Source organism: Schistocerca piceifrons, chromosome 6, assembly GCF_021461385.2.
Source record: "Schistocerca piceifrons isolate TAMUIC-IGC-003096 chromosome 6, iqSchPice1.1, whole genome shotgun sequence".
NCBI classification, from domain to species: Eukaryota; Metazoa; Arthropoda; class Insecta; order Orthoptera; family Acrididae; genus Schistocerca; species Schistocerca piceifrons.
In genome coordinates, this window is record NC_060143.1 from 170,018,566 (window position 1) to 170,034,088 (window position 15,523).

At 41.0% G+C, this 15,523-nt stretch overlaps 1 protein-coding gene across 2 annotated transcripts in view; it reads right to left on the reverse strand.

The window, feature by feature from the left end:
* Positions 1-15,523, reverse strand: part of LOC124802912 (vacuolar protein sorting-associated protein 16 homolog) — a 202,616-nt gene that overhangs the window by 21,785 nt on the left and 165,308 nt on the right. For both annotated transcript variants that reach the window (XM_047263982.1, XM_047263981.1), the window contains one exon: positions 11,537-11,781. In XM_047263982.1, the coding sequence (XP_047119938.1) occupies positions 11,537-11,781 (245 nt within the window). The remainder of the gene's footprint in view (positions 1-11,536; positions 11,782-15,523) is intronic.

Below are 15,523 nucleotides of genomic sequence, written 5' to 3' on the forward strand. Positions count from 1 at the left end.
TAGAAAATGCGGGGAAGCCAAGGTGAACTGGCTGCAGGAAAAATGTGAAGAAATAGAAAAGAAATGATTGTTGGAAGGACTGGCTCAGCATATAGAGAACTCAAAACAACATTTCTTAAATTATACGCAAGGGTGGCAAGATTAAGAGTGCAAAGAGAATTCCATTGTAAAATGCAGAGAAGAGAGTGAATATCTGGAAAGAGTACACTGAAGACCTCTATGAGTAGAAGAAATTGTCCAGTGATGTGATAGAAGAAGAACCCAGAGTGATGTGGAAGAGATACGGGATCTATTATGAGAGTCTGAATTTGAAAGAGCTTAGGAAGACATAAGATCAAATAAGGCACAAGTGATAGATAACATTCCACAGGAATTTCTAAAATCATTGGAGGGAGTGGCAACCAAACTACTGTTCTAACTGGTGAGCAGAATCTATGAGACTGAAAAAAAAAAAAAAAATTACTGACACAATTCCACAATTCCAAAGACAGCAAGAGCTGATAAATGAAAGCACAATTGCAAAATCAGCTCAACAATTTATGCATCCATGTTGATGACAATAATAATACACAGAGGAATTAAAAAGAAAATTGAAGATCTGTTCGATGAAAATCTGTTTGGCTTTAGGAAAAATAAAGGCACCAGGGAGGCAGTCCTGCCATTTCTCTCGATAATGGAGGCAAGACCGAAGAAAAAGCAAGGCACAAGCATAGGATTTGTCAACACTGATAAAGCTTTTGACAATGTAAAAAAGTGCAAGACGTTTGAATTTCTCAGAAAAATAGGATAAAGCAATAGTGAAAGACAGATAATATACATGGTGTCCATAATTACAGTTCCAGTTTCAGCTTCAATATGCTGTAGAAAGAGAACAACTGCTCAGAATAGTGCCTAATTTGAACAGCATATTATTGCACAGGAGAAATGCCACAGACAAAAAAATAAACAAAAATGTTCCAATAGATGGCACTGTAAGCGTCTTCTCATAAATGGGGTTGGCTACAAGTGACAGATGAATTGCAATATGACGACTATGGTTTGAGTTGCATATTCACCAGCCGTACAGTCGATGTGCATGACAGCACAAGTTTGGCGGTCAACATATGTGGCACTACTAGTCAGGTAAGCCCATCCACCACAGCAAGGTCATATGAAATTGGCTGGAAAAAATTAGTTTTTAATTGTCCTGAGGCCAAAAACAACATGAAAAACAAAATTTCATCTGTTTTTAATTCTTCCGGAGCCAAAACCAGCATAAAAAGCAAAATGACATTGGTTTTTAATTGTCATGTAAACAAAAACTGTGTAACAAGCAAAACGACATCGGTTTCTAATAGTCACGAGATTGGTGGAAGACATATTCAATTTGCTATCTACTGTTTTCTGCCACAAGTTGAAATTCAGAAACATCATGTTCCGTGTGTGTGTGTGTGTCTGTGTGTGTGGTTTGGTGATCTTATGTGATGTTATTAGCACCCTAACAATGATTAAAATAAATGACTGTGGATAAGAACGAAAACTGGTCATTTCATGTGCATGTTCCATGTCAGATCCAAGTGTCTCGAGGGACATGCTCAGAATGTGTCATGTAATGTATGCCTTCAATTCAGCTATGTTCATAATTGGAGCACTGGAAACATCTTTAAGATAATCCCACTACCAGGAGGCACATGGATTACAATCAGGTGATATGGGTGGCCAACCGTAGAGAAATGACGGTTTATAACTCTAACATTTCTGAAATACCTCTGCAGCAGCCACTCCTCTGGCAGTGCAATGTGCAAAGAGCATCACACTACATAAAAATGACCTGACCCATGCATTCACACTGCCGAAGTTTTGGAATAACGCTGGTGCACAAAAGACTGACTTGGACAGTGAGATGGAGTTATCACAACTATCCCAAATCAATTCATACTTTCCACCTGCACTACTGATGGCACTGTGATCTGCGAGTGTCCACCCCAAGACAAGCTCCAGAAAGAAGCCATGCCCTCGAGGCGATCACTGCATCAGCTGGCAGGATACTGTTGCCGATCTAACTGATATAAGCAGATGCTCCACCAGGAACAGCAGTTCCCACTGGTGCTCTGTATGATCTGCATATTATGCTGGCCACCTTGTAACAACAATGACCACTTTGGACCAGGACTACTCTTGGACCATGAGATACTGTACATCTTGTTCATCATCAGTCTGTCTAGTGATTATGGAACAGTGTTAGTAATAAGTGTAAACCTCAACAAGACTCTCATGGTGTCTACCAGCGACAGTACAGATAAAAGGGCAGGAAGGACTTCTCTCTTTGAAAAAATATGACCCCACAGAAATTGGTGCCACAACCTGCACCACAGAGTCACTTCTGCAGAATGAAGTGGTACTGGCTGATGTGCGTGCAGAGTTTCCATTGCCTATATCCTGCAATTCAGCACACTGACATGTCACTGGAGATGGAAATGAGCTTTGTCTGTCCATAGGATGTTCCATGGCCATTCACTGTACACTTTCATGTGAGCAAGAAATTCCAGAGCAAATGTCTGTCTTGTTGGCAGATCAGGAGGGAGCAACTCTCGAACACAGGTGACCTTGTATGGATAGCAACATAGGATGTTCCATAGGATTTTATGTAACGTGCTCACAGGCACGTCCAACATTCAGGGGATTCCTCGTGCACTGCATATTTGCAAACCACCACATGGCTCCTTCTGCAATGGCCACATCTTCAACAGATGTTGGATCAACTGTTCGTTTATTTGGTTGTAGGGAGCAAGAACAACTAGGGTCATATGCACCCACGTCAGAACCGTAGAACACAAAGATGAAAAAGGAGTTAAAAATGACTACATGTTAAGCCCAATCAACAGAAGGAAAGGCAGCTACTAACAAGGAGGTGTAGAAAGATCTATAAATATATCATAGAGAAACAGAGGTCCTGAACAAAACATAAAATGTCCTTTGCCATATTGCTATGGTGGATAAAAAGTGAAAGGCGATCAACAGCCCGTGCATCATTTGCTAAAGTGGCCGATAACTCAGATGACAAACTTAAATGAGAATGTAAGTGGTTAAAAAAAAAAAAAAGGGCATTCCATCAGGACATGGTGAACCGTCACAGATTGAGGGCAATGAGCACAAAGTGGTGGGGGAGCACCACTCAACAAATGGCAATGGCTAAAAAGACAGTGCCCAATACGCAACCTAGCTAAAATGATCTCATGGCGAGAGGGCAGAGAGGAGTCATTCGAGCTGCTGAGAGATGCTCAATTCCCCACCTCCCTTGAAGGGAGGACCAGTGGTGATGCTGAAGTGACACCACCTGCTGAGAGATAACACAGAGATCATTGGAGGGAATGGGAGAACTAGTGGGCCAAGGTACGAGGACTCCAGCCCTGGCGGCAGCATCAGTGGCCTCGTTTCACATCAAACCGATGCGATTAGGAACTGACATAACATCACAGTGGCTCCATCAAGAGTGAGCAAGTGACAGATTTCTTGGACCCGTTGCACTAAGGGATGGATGAAGTACAGCACACACAGGCAGAAACCGCACATACCTTGAAAACCTGCTCTCTTAAAAATGCCTGAAGGAAACGGGACATGCATCCATGGGAGCCCCACATGTAGAGAGTACAGATGATACCAGTCCTGCAGCAGGTGTTTTAGGCTTTCTCCAAATCGAAAACCACAGCCACAGTGTGATATTTCCGCACAGAAAACCATTCATGACATGGGTGGACAATGTCAGTAGTTGGTCAACTGCACAATGCTGGGGCTGAAATCCACACTGTGCAGTGGTTAGTAAATTGCGAGACTCGAGCCACCATAGCAGTTGGGCATGAATCATATGTTCCATAACCTTACAAACACAGCTGGTGAGAGAAATGAGATGGTAGCTAGAAGGAAGGTGTTGGTCCTTGCCGGGCTCAAGTATGGGTATAACAGTGGCTTCACACTTGCATCTGGGAAATGTGACCTCCTCCTCTCCCCCCCCCCCCCCCCCCCCCCCCCCCCCCCCAATGCGATTGTACGTATGGAGAAAGTGCTTGCCCCAAAACAAAGGTTCTGCAACATCTGAATGTGAACAATGTACGACCCTGGGTCAGAGCATTGTGATGAAGTGAGATCATGATATAGCTCCCTCATAGTAAAGGTAGCACTCATTTCCAATGGAGGAGGGCAGGGTGATAGTGGGAGGAGCTTGAAATCTCTGCAAAATAGCGGCATAAGGTGCTGGAAATTGGGGAATGGACCTTGGTCCCAGAGTATCATCGGAGGTTGGCCCAAGTGACTGATGAGGGAGTGGAACTGTTAAAAGAACTACTAAGTGAAATCCAGCTAGCTTTTTTATCCCAAAGAATGCGATGACACTGTGCATGCAACTGTTTACAACAAATGCAGTTTGCCATCATAGGATGACAGTTAAAAATGCGGAGAGCATGTTTCAGTGCACGAATTGTGACATGGCATGCCTCAGTCCACTAAGATACCAGGGCACAGTGAGGTAAAGAGGAAGTGCAAGGAATTGAACATTCTGTGGAGGTAAGGATAATGTTTGTAAGACTTTCTACCTGGTCATCACAATTGGGGAAATGTTTTTCGTCAAAGGTTGCCAGCGAGGAGAGAAGCCTCCAGTCAGCCTGAGAAAGCTGCAATTTGGGTGTGCACATAGGAGGAATAGGAGTCAACAAACAGATAGCACACGGAAAATGATCACTCAAGTACATGTCAGACACAATGGACCACTCATCCCCCTGGGTGCTTGCATGTTAATGCAGATGAGGTTAAGTTGATTGGGAAGATCAGCCAAGAGGGCAACTCTGGGACAGGTTCTGGGACAACCCCAATGGGGATGGTGTGCATTAAAGTCACTGAGCAGCAGAAAGGGGTGAGGGAACTGCCCAATAAGCTGGAGAAAGTCTGCCCTGGTGTAAGGGAAAAGGTCAAGTGAAGAAGGAAAATGCAGACTGGAACAGATCGAAGGCAGTCAGTCAGAGAATGGGCTGATTATGAACGTCATCCCAGATGGGCAGCATGACTCCTTCATAACGTGGAATGCCATCCTCAGGGGGAAGGCCAAAGTGGATGGGGAAGAAATGTGAGAGCTCAAAGTGAGAGAACACGTGAATGCTGTGATTCTAAGAACAGCCACGAGTCCTCTTTGTGGATCGAAGGCTGCAAACATTCCGTTGGAGGTGAGTCAGGATCAGGGAAGGGGAGGAGGGAAAAACTGAAGGGGTGTCACCTCGGTGGCTGCTGAATGGCAGCCCTCAAAGACTCACTGCTACAGGGCACAGAGGCTGGAGAATCCTGCTCCATGAGATCTACAGAGGCTTTGGCATTCTCCCTCTGCCAATCTGCAGAGCCCAGGGCACAAAAATGGTTGGCAGTGCACATCAGCAACACAGAGGTCAGCTGTGTGAGGGTATCACATGGTGACACTGCTGAAGAGGATCTCAGAGTCAGAGAAGGAGAAGACCGTTTGTCTTTGTTTGATTTCTTGGAGCCTTTGCATTTGACAGAGGAAGACCCCAGATGTTTGTTGGCTGGAGGGACATGGGAAGTCTTTGCGGGAGTATTCCTTTTGTTCTTTCCGTCCTGCCGGTTGCGTAGCTGGTGACTTTGCCCCTTGTGGTGAAAGTTTAGTGGCTTGTTGCACAGCTGGAGGAGGAGATGGGGATGCTACCATGACACTGGCCAATTTTACAACTGCAGTGCTGAATTTGAGGTCGCATGTCTGCATGGCCATGTCCTTCATGGAGCAAAATATAACAAGAACAGTACTGTAAGTGCCAGATGCTAGAACGCAGGGTCTGCGACTAGCCAACAACTTGCGAGCAACCGGGTAAGGCATTTTTTCCTTCACCCGGATCTCCTAGACAACCCGCTCATCTAGATACATGAGACAATCTTGAGAGGTGGCGACATGGTCGCCATTGCAGTTGATACTGCAGGCAGAAGGAGGCAGACAGTCACCCTCATGAGCATCCCTACTACAGTTTACACATTTGGCTGGGTGTCGACAGGATATTCAAGTGTAATTGGAATGATGACACTGGTAGCAGCGCATCATGTTTGGAATGTACAGTCGGACTGTTATAACTTCATAACTTGCTTTGATCTTTGATGGAAGCAGCACTATATCAAAAGTGAGAAAAAGAGTTCGTGCGCGCACTAAGGATGCTTCTACCTTTTCACTGCCCCATGGACTGCAATGACGCCCTGATCTGGGAAGTACATTTGGATTTCTGCCTCGGTAGACCATTGAGCAGCCTAGTGTAAATAATGCCATAGGAAGAATTCTGAATTTGATGGGCTTCTACACAAACAGGACAGCCATAGAGGAGCAAAGCTGCAAGCAGTTGTTGTGCTTGAAAATCAGAAGCAAAGTACCAATGCGTAAACAAGAGCAGGATTTCACAGAGCCAGCAATTGCATCAACAACTTTCGGAATAATAAATGGGTTGACTGTAGCAAAGGTCTGACCACCTTCAGTACGTGAAACCATGAGGAACCGTGAGGTAGTTGGGAGGGTCTCTGAATCATTAGCCTCACTCCATTTACATTTTGTAGAAATTGACTGTGAAGAAGGTGATTGGCTCATAGCAAGAAAATCCCCACGTCTCCGATGGCACGCTCCTTCCAACTGTGTGTGTGTGTGGGGGGGGGGGGGGGGGGGGGGCACCTCAGAAGGGGGCAAATGTGCCCTAGGTGACTGTTCACACCTCAGGTCAAACCTCCTGAATATCTGACAGATAAACCAATTGGCAATTTGAGAAGCTAACACCTCAGGCAATCACCCCTCCCTGGGCCTGGTCCTTACGGAGAGGGGGGGGGGGGGAGGGGGGGATTACGTGTGAACCCTACCTGTCAACCTAGGGCTGGGAATCAAGCATTCCGTAGTCATCTGTCACACATCAGATGCATGGGCTGGCCTTCAGGAGCACACAGGGAGGAAGAAGAAAAAGAGGAACCTCAAATGCCGAAGTACAGGAAGGATAGGAGAAGGGGAATGAAGAAAGAAAAAAAGGAACAAAAAGCACTAGAGAGACTGTTCTGATATTGACTACTGAAAATGTAGAACACATTTCCTGAAACATCCCAGACATCTTCCGCAAGGGAGGGGAAAAAGAAGAGCAAGAGTATAGACGTGCAGCATGGAAGGGAAAAGATGCTACAAAGGTTGGAGCCCTGTGGTAGTCAGGCACAAACCCACCAAAGAGCAGCGAGCCTCCTGGGGGAGGGGGTGTCAGATCAACTACTTTCCTCGCTCTGCCACACTGCACTTCAAAAGAAACTGTCTTTTTGAATTTTGTAATCATTTTCTCCGCACCCTTACAGACATCACACCAAAGCATTTTTTCGTACTATTGAGTGTCCAAAACTTCTGCAGGGCTACTGGTACACGGTCACTGTTATTGGCCACTGTTCTTGTAAAAGAATTTCATCAGCAGCATGCAACTCTTCATGTAGCCAGTCACATTGTGCATCTCAGATGCAAACTGAGGAACAGCTGTGTGCCGCACATCTGTTGTTGTGCATATTCTGAACAGTGGTTTTATTTCTACTGTGTTTTGAAACTGGAAATTTAATTTTGGACACCCTACACAATATGTAGAAGAAGCAATGTTCCATTGAGAAATGAAGACTAACAACAAAGTGCTCAGATTAAAAAGGCTGTAATGACAGGGCTAAAGTAATCCACCCCTACTGTTGGATCTATACATCAAAGAAGCAATGACAGAAATAAAATAAAGGTTCAGAAGAGGTATTAAAATTCTGTGTGAAAGGATATCAATGATAAGATTTACTGATGGCATTGCTATCCTCGGTGAAGATGAAGAAGAATTACAGGATCTCTTGAACAGAATGGATTGTCTAATGAGTGCAGAATATGGTCTGAAAGCAAACTGAAGAAAAACAAAAGTAATGAGGAGCAGTGGAAATGAAAGTAGTGAGAAATGTAACATCAAAATTGGTGATCATGAAGTAGACGAAGTTAAAGAATTTTGCTACTGTGCAAGTAAAATAACCAACAACAGATGCAACTACAGGACATAAAAAGCAGACTAGCACAAGCAAAAAGGACATTCCTGCCCAAGAGAAGCCTATTAGCATCAAACATAGGCCTTAATCTGAAGAGGAAACTTCTTAGAATTTACATTTGGAGCACAGAATTGTACAGTAGTTGATTGTGGACTATGGGAAACCAGAACAGAAGAGAATCAAAGCACCTCAGAATTGGTGCTACAGAAGAATGTTGAAAATTATGTAGTCTGATAACATGAGGAATGACAAGGTTCTCTGCAGAATTGACAAAGAAAGGAACACATGGAAAACAATGGCAAGAAGAAGGGAGAGGTAGATAGGAAATGTGTTAGGCTCAGGGAATAACTTCCATGGTACCAGAGGCAGCTGTAGAGCATAAAAAGTGTAGAGCAAAGCAGAGACTGAAACACATGCAACAAATAGTTGAGGATGTAGAATGCAAATGCTACTCTGAGATGATAAGTTTGGCATAGCAGAGGAAATTATGGCAGGCTGCAGGAGTGGAAAGGGGGGGAGGAATAACAATGAAAAAAATTAGCCATAATTAATAAATCTCACATTTACCAATTAAGTACATCCACTGTTTTAAATCTGCGGTCACACTGAAAGAGATATTTTGACATTTTATTAGTATAACACCAGCTGTATCTATTGTAATGCATTGGGAATTACACTTTTGCAAGACTCCCCATTACTCTTTTGCCATTTTCCAACTTAAAAAAAAACAATCATTTCTGGATTGTGCTAATCCATATCCCTTAGGGATGTTAAGGATTCCACATTCTTTTTGTTTTAAAAATGATGTAAGTGCTACCCTCTTATACCTTTCCTATGGTCTTGGTGAACAAATTCAAGAGGAGTGGTGTTCAATGAAACACATACATATTCGGATGCATGTTTTCTATGATTTCACTAAAATGAATGCCAGGTTGACTCTTTGAAAATGACATAGCCAACTTCACTCCCCATTTGCTGTTCAGTCAAAGTTGTACACCATGACCTGTGAACTTTAACTAAGAAGAAGTCAAACAATTTCAGATCGCATGAATAGGCACGCTGACGTTACCACTGAATCATTCTGTGGCAAAATATCAATAGCTCTCTCAGCTTTGTATTCAATCCTTGGTTGTGTTCAAGAAAGTAATTAATTTTCCTTGACACTGCACACTTTGGAATATCAGAGACAGCAAGCCGAGTTAAAAAGAGTGTCACTTAATGCTCAGTAGTCACTGAACACGAACTACTCAAGGAAACAACTACAAAGTCCGGTCTTCATGAGAAAAGAGGTGAAGGGAGCACCCTTCATAGAGTAAAACCTAACACTGTATTTTCATTCAATTAGTGGTATACATCATGGTGGTATAATAGTGTCTTACGGACATAATAATGTCTTAGTGGTTGTGTGGTATAATAATGTCTTAGTGCGAACCAGTAAACCACTGATTCTTTAAAGAAGATTTCATTACCATGTACAAAACAGTTTCAAACTCCTGATCACTTTACAAATGAGTTATTGTGTTAAATATCTGACATTAAGCTTGCAAGAGAGAAAAAGTTTAGAAAAGGTTTGAAATTATGTTTAGAGTTGATTAGAAGTGACTAAGTGCTCTCACTATCAAACACTGGATGAATATACCTGTTTTAAGCAAAAGTTAGTTTGTCATGCATTTCAATGTTTTCTGATGTCATATGTCCTGAACTAGGTGTCATACAATGATACAGTTTTCGAGGTACATATGTGGACACTGTCTGCAAAATGAGTTAGTAGTAAAGAATTAATAACTTAAAATTTATTGTAGCAGTTTTAGTGCATGAACAGCAAAAATGTGTATGCAATAAACTCATTTCTCATCGTCATTCTGTCGGGAGGTGGGAGGGGGGGGGGGGGAGGGGGGTGTAAGAAAAAGTTTCATAAACATTTGAAATTATGTGAAGTTTACTGCAATCTGCAATTCACTAAATGCTCTCATTCTCAAGACTGAATATGGTCTGAGTATTTACACATGTTGAGCTACACTGCCTCAAAACACACACACACACACACACACACACACACACACACACACACACACACACACACACTCTTTCTAACATAGTGTTTGTCTTAATGTGTTAAACCTTTACCAAAAGGCTGCATTTCTTAATGAGTGGATTATGCTAAAATAATTCAATAATTATGCAAAATATTGAAGATCAAATTTATGTTGTCCTTGGAATCCATTAGAAAGGCAACCAGCAGCTGTGGCTGTGCACCATCACACAGCATCATGAACCAGGTTAGACATTAGTAGCATAGAATTATAGAGCATTGTGTCATAGTTACATTTCCTTAGTATCTACTCTGCTGAATTTTTCAAGCATAAACCTTTGTTGCTCCATCCTTCTGGCTTTCGTCTGCAACTGTGAGTAAATATGACAACCAACAGGCACACCACTTAATGAAACAATGTTCATTTAAAATCATTCATACCCCAGTCAATTTAACATTAGGAGTCCACTTGACGTGTAAATCACATTATACAGTACATCAAAGGTGAAAAGCTGGCCCTTGTCAATAATCTGAATATTTGGTCACAGAAAATATTCTCGAATTACAATATATATTGAGAATAGGCACCCTGTGCATTCACATGCTCTTAAAATCAAATTCATACTCATTTTACATATTGTACAGAAAGCCCATGGATAAAAATCACAAGCAGACAAGACATCATTATTGGACTACTGTGTCATTATCAACTTGTGACACTATCTTTTGCAAGAATACTGGAGTTTGGGAAGACAACTTTACAAATCATCTTAAGTGAACAATTACGGATGTAGTTGAAGCTATACAGATGCTTTTATTCAGAGAATGTGGCAAACTTTACTCAGATAACTTTTTGAATGGTGAAAAGACACTCACAGCTGTTTCAAGCACCAAGCAACAACTGAAGCTGTGACAATTAATTATATCTGTCATGTGATCAAAAGAGTGGGTAAATGGAAAAACGGAAAATCAAGTATGGCTTACAGAGGAGACCACTCTTATCTTGAACATAATTTATAAGGGTTCTCGGCAACAGATTTCATCAAGTATTAATGTGTTGCTGCATCAATGATGTTGTTGGACACCCAGAGTGTGTCATCTCAAGAGAGATGAAACCAAATTCTGACAGCACACTGAAAAGGGAAGACAGGTATCTTCTACATTTCAGACATTTTTATAATCATACAAAATCAAGCCATGAGAAATATATTTTGGAATACAACTTGTTTGTTTATGCATTGTGGTTTTTCACTCTTCCCGTTATTTCAGTGAAATATACTGAATGAACACCTTTGTGACGTGTGGTACCAACATTTAACATTATTTTATTTCTGAGTTGTTCTATGTCAATGCTGCTGAAAAATTTTGACATGGCCCTTTTACACTGTTTCATGTGTATACGAAAATACTATTTAACCAGCACTAGAGAGCATAAAATAAAAGAATACATTGTGAACATACGTGCGATCAGAGACTTTATACTCAGTGCGTAGCTTGTCAGCCAACTTGACTTCTGACAACATCAACAACCTGTACACCGTGTCTCGAAGTGAGGCACCTGCAAACTTGGTGCCCATTTTTTCTTCCAGTTGTCGCTGATATCGAGAGAGACGCAGCTGCTCCTCACAAAGGCTGGCACCAAAGTCATTACGTGCCCTTCGGTATGCATCTTGAGCAGCTTCCAGTGATGCATCTCGTGACTGGTTCTGTAACATCAGCTATATTACTACTAATGCTGAAATTGAGAGATCATAAGAAATGTACAGTTTACAAATACAATGTGGAATGTGCCCATTTTACAAATTTACAAACAATATCTTGAACGGTCATGCTTCCTAGATAACTTAATTCTTTAAAGTCCTATACTGTAATTCTCAAAACCACCACATATGCCCATGGTTATTCTCATTTCAGCTACTGATCAGCATGTCCTACATTTTTCTGTTAACTACCCCATTAATTCATCTTAACAGCACTTTTTAAATTTTCCCTTATTTCTATTACAGTACTGACATTGGTACAGGCTAAGAGGCACAATCACCCATGAAAACAGGCATGTTATAAACAAACTCTGCTGCAGCTTGTATATGGCTTTTTATGTGGATGTTTGCTACATCTGTGCCCTGAATAGCTTGCATTATACACTAGCAAAGACTTCACCTGCATCTGTCTTTTTTTTTTATAAAAAGAAAGAAATCCACTCACGAGCAATCAAATACACAGGAAATAAAACAGTTCACCTTGCCAGCACAAACTCATTCTATACTGTGCAATGCTCTAATACCTACCTCACTGGCACAGTGCATATGTGATTCGGCTGCTTACTGGATCTCATTTGGACAACTCTTTGGATTGCGAATACAAGGATGCTTGACAAACTTGCATGACACGGACTGTCTGGAGTCTTCTCTTGGTACGTGTCTACAACTTTACGTTGACCCAACATGGACCATTTTTGTGAACTATCAGGTGATAATTGTGTATCTCCTTACTGTGTAATAAAGTGTGTTTGTTACACTTTAACAGGTGTAACAGGCAGTAGCTTGTGTACCCACTAAAATTGCCATGTCAGAAATAGGAATTACTGTCCAACACAACATTAGTTTCTGCAATCCCTTTGGTCACAACCTCTGCTATTCTCATACTTAAATCCATCTCTGTCTCAATTCCTGACCAATTTTCTCTCCTACCCCAATATGTTTCTTGCCTTGTGGTTCACACTGCCCCTCTCTAGCTATCTCACTCAATGAAAGTCAAAAAAATCGCTGCATTTAGCTGCTTAAATTTTTAAACTGAACATTGAAATATCTTTGCTTCCTTCAAATTTAACTGCCTTCATTAATTTTTTCAGATTATAATACAACAAAATTGCCAATGAACTGCAGTTTTGTTTCCTTGCACTCTTAATGCAAACTTGGCATCCTTGTTTACTCTCTCGTATCGTTTGCTCAACAGATTTCATTTTTCTTCAGAATTTTGGACATCTTATTCAACCTTACATTATCAGAGGCTTGTGTGATCTCCCTGTCCAATCTTCTTCCTCTCTTCCATCTTTCTTTCTGGTTTTCTGTATATAATTCTATTTTGTAACTGACATGTGTGAAGCAATTTGGTTGTCCAATAACATTGCTATAGTTCATAATGATATTAGTAACTTCAATGGTATTGTCTTTGAGGTCACGTCGCTAAATGCTCTGTTAAAGTCTTATCACATTACCACACCATTTATTTCTTCTGTACCATTTTTGGCTACCATATTGTTATTTTTTCCTACAACTTTTATAGTAAAGGCACTACTGTGTCTTTATTTAGTGGGTTTCCGTAAGCAAGTTGAGTCTGCATTTATAAATTTCTGGTAAGATACCCTAGAATGTTTCATGCATGTAGGTAATTGTTACTTAATTTGAATCAACATAGTACATAAGGTTTAAAATCATTTGTCCTGGAAAAATAAGGGTGACCCTCAGAAGTTTGTTTTTGTGCAATACACCCCTGATCATTAAGTAAAATTAAATACTAGTCTTAAAAGTAACAACACTACTAACCCAATTCGAGTGGTTGCAGAAGTTATATTGACAGTACAAAACCATCAAGTGAATAAGCGCACTTTTGCTAAAGTGCATACAAAATTAATCAGATAAGACTATAATCTTGATGTAAGAGATGTGGTCAAAAGGCAAGGGGAATTATTGTTTTTCTTAAGGAATCTTTATTTATTCAACAACAGATACAAGGCAGAGCTTCTTCCAGTCTTGAAAGTACTTCTGGAACTCATTTTTCATTACGGTTTTCAGCTTCTTCAGCTATTCTGTTTTTACCTCAAAAACAGTGGCAAATCAATGACCTTCTATGGTTCTCTTCTTTAGAAGTTCTAGATCATTGTCAACTTCATTTGGCAATTCCTGAGTGATGTCTATGCAACATCATTTCTTGTTGAAATTTGACAATTTTGGAACAAACTTTTCTTCTAGACATTTCATGGCCAAAATGCCCAAAAAAATTGCTTGATATGAGCCAAAGGATATGCTGGCATCTTCAGCAAACTCTCTGACAGTGATGTAATGATTTTTCCAGAACCATTTTCTTTACTTCTTTCACATTGTCATCACTAATTGATGTGCTGGGCATCAGAGTGGTGGCTGTCTTCAACGTCTTCTTAACCCTCTTTCGAATGTTTATAGCACTCATAAGCTCTTGTCTTACTCATAGCAGATTCCTCAAAATTACAGTTTTGTTGGTGGCGGGCATGATAAGACATTCTGTGAAACATTACTAAATGCCTCCTCTGAAAACTACCTACAACAGGTAGTTAGGAACCCCACTCATGAAAATATACTGGATCTAATGGCAACAAATAGACCTGACCTTTTTGAGGATGTCTGTATCAAAACTGGTATCAGTGACCATGACATGGTTGTGGCAACAATGATTACCAAAGAAGAAAGGACAACTAAAACAAGCAGAAAGATATGTGTGTTCAGTAAAGTAGATAAAAGATCATTAGCGTCATACCTCAGTGAGGAACTTGAAATTTTCAGCACAGGGCAGAAGGATGTAGATGAACTATGATTCAGATTTAAAAGAATAGTTGAGGATGCATTGAATGGATACATACCCAGTAGAACAATTGATTAGGGGACGTACCCTCCATGCTACACAGTCATTGTAAAGAAACTTCCATAGAAACAGAGATTACGGCACAATCGATGCAAAACAAAGTTTAAGGGTATAAAGAGAGAAATGCTGAATAAAATGCATTTGGCTGTCAAGACAGCAATATGTGATGCCTGTAATGACCGTTGTAGAAGAATATTGTCATCAAATGATATTTCACAAAACCCAAAGAAATTCTGGTCATATGTAAAGGCTGTTAGCAGCACAAAAGTTAGTGTCCCGTCCCTATCAAATGAGACAGGAACTGAAATTGAGGGTAGCAAAGTGAAAGCTGAAATGCTGAACTCCCTTTCCAAATGTTCCTCCACAAAGGAAAACCCTGAAGAATTGCCCCTATTTAATACTTGTACCATTGAAAGGATGAATGAAATAAGTATTAATGTCAGTGGAAATATTATGAAAGATAATTGCTATCACCATACAAGGGGGAACCCCCCCCCCCCCCCCCCCCCCCCCCAAAAAAAAAAACTGAAATTGCAACATTGCCATGGGTGGAGCTTGTGTAGTACACATTTCTACCACTAGGCGTATACAGCACAGCTCATGGCTAGTTCAGTGCCGTCTGTGTTGCTGACCTGGCTTGTTCTGTTCAATTGCAGCAATTGTTTTTGCTACTGCTGTTTTTTATGATGGAAAGTTTAAGTGAACAATGCGTAGCTGTGAAATTTTGTTTTCTACTCAGTAAAAATGCTGCTGAATCTGTTTCAACATTGAAAACAGCTTACCAAAACGATGCTATGGGAAAACCCAAGTGTATGAATCATTTGTGTCATT